The sequence below is a fragment of the Brassica oleracea genome, chromosome C8 (genome assembly GCF_000695525.1).
Source record: "Brassica oleracea var. oleracea cultivar TO1000 chromosome C8, BOL, whole genome shotgun sequence".
NCBI lineage: Eukaryota > Viridiplantae > Streptophyta > Magnoliopsida > Brassicales > Brassicaceae > Brassica > Brassica oleracea.
In genome coordinates this window covers 2,892,173-2,893,776 of record NC_027755.1, presented here as the reverse complement: position 1 = coordinate 2,893,776, position 1,604 = coordinate 2,892,173, and the positions used below count along the sequence as shown (strand labels likewise).

General features: G+C 50.1%; 2 protein-coding genes across 2 annotated transcripts in view; both read left to right on the top strand.

The window, feature by feature from the left end:
* The window catches only part of LOC106308462, a 2,261-nt gene extending 1,438 nt beyond the window's left edge, over positions 1-823 (top strand). The window contains exon 3 of the mRNA XM_013745627.1: positions 9-823. Coding sequence (XP_013601081.1) covers positions 9-823 — 815 coding nt within the window. The remainder of the gene's footprint in view (positions 1-8) is intronic.
* A 521-nt stretch (positions 824-1,344) lies between these two features.
* LOC106308461 overlaps positions 1,345-1,604 on the top strand; it is a 2,592-nt gene continuing 2,332 nt past the window's right edge. The window contains exon 1 of the mRNA XM_013745626.1: positions 1,345-1,571. Coding sequence (XP_013601080.1) covers positions 1,345-1,571 — 227 coding nt within the window. The remainder of the gene's footprint in view (positions 1,572-1,604) is intronic.

The window sequence follows — 1,604 nt, the reverse complement described above, 5'->3', positions numbered from 1 at the left end:
ACCAACAGACTTACGACGACAGTTGGAGCAAGCTAAAGGTCATTTTCAACCTCCAACGCATGACACCAACATTTCCACAGACCTCCGCACCTTGCTAGACTCTAAGCGAGTACAAACGGGACAGTCGTTGAATGTCATCATCGGAGGCTCCCCTCCTAGCGGAGACACTGTCCGTTCTGTAAAAGACTATCGTCGACAAGTCGCGACTTCCCAGAAGTGGCCGACTAAACCGACAAGTCATCTTCCGATAACCTTCTCACCGGACGACGCTGAAGGAGTTCACGCTCCCCATAATGATCCTCTTCTCGTCGTCCTTGGAATTGGAGAGTATGATGTCACCAAGATCCTCATTGACACCGGAAGTTCCGTCAACCTCATCTTCCGAGGAACTCTACAGAAGATGGGAGTTGATCTTGACGACATAAAAGCGTCTTCCAGGACATTAACCAGATTCAATGGATCCTCCGAAACTATCTTGGGAACGATCTGCCTCCCGGTACGCGCGTGTGGCGTTACTCGAACGGTTAAGTTTGCCGTTGTAAGCACAAAAGCTCCTTATCACGCTATACTCGGCACCCCTTGGCTACACTCGATGCAAGCCGTTCCTTCCACCTACCACCAGTGCGTCAAGTTCCCTGGCACGGACGGAAGGATAAAAACGTTGCTAGGGGATCAAAAGGCCGCTAGAGATCTCCTAGTCGTCACAGTCAAACTCCAACGGTCATCTCTACCCGTTAATTTTGTGTCTCCCCCAACCTCAAAAGTCCGTTCCCAGGAAAGCGAGGGTCTCGAGTTGACGACGCCGATCAAAGTCGAACCGTAAGGGTTGGTGCATACCTTTCTGAGGAAATGCAGCAGTCAATTCTGAAATTCCTCATGAAGAACGTGTCTACATTCGCTTGGTCTATGGCAGACATGAAAGGCATTGACCCGACTATAACGACTCACGAGCTAAACGTCGACCCAACATTCAAACTTATCCGCCAGAAGCGACGTAAGCTCGGCCCTGACAGGTCGAAGGCCGTAAACGAAGAAGTTGACAAGCTACTCGGTGCAGGTTCGATCGTTGAGGTCCGCTACCCGGAATGGTTGGCAAATCCGGTAGTCGTCAAAAAGAAAAATGGCAAGTGGCGCGTCTGCGTCGACTTCACCGATCTGAATTAAGCCTGCCCAAAGGATAGCTACCCTCTTCCCAACATTGACCGTTTAGTCGAGTCTACGGCCGGAAACGAGATGCTGACCTTCATGGACGCTTTCTCTGGATACAATCAAATAATGATGCACCCGGATGATCGCGAGAAGACAGCCTTCATCACAGATAGATGAACCTACTGCTACAAGGTCATGCCGTTCGGTTTGAAGAACGCCGGAGCAACCTACCAACGACTTGTGAACAAGATGTTCGCAGATAAGCTGGGCATCACCATGGAAGTGTACATCGACGACATGTTGGTTAAGTCGCTCCATTCCATTGATCACCTCCGTCATCTTCAAGAATGTTTCGAAACTCTCAACAAATACGGCATGAAGCTGAACCCAGCAAAGTGCACATTCGGAGTCTCTTCAGGCGAGTTCCTCGGCTACATAGTCACGCAGCGAGGAAT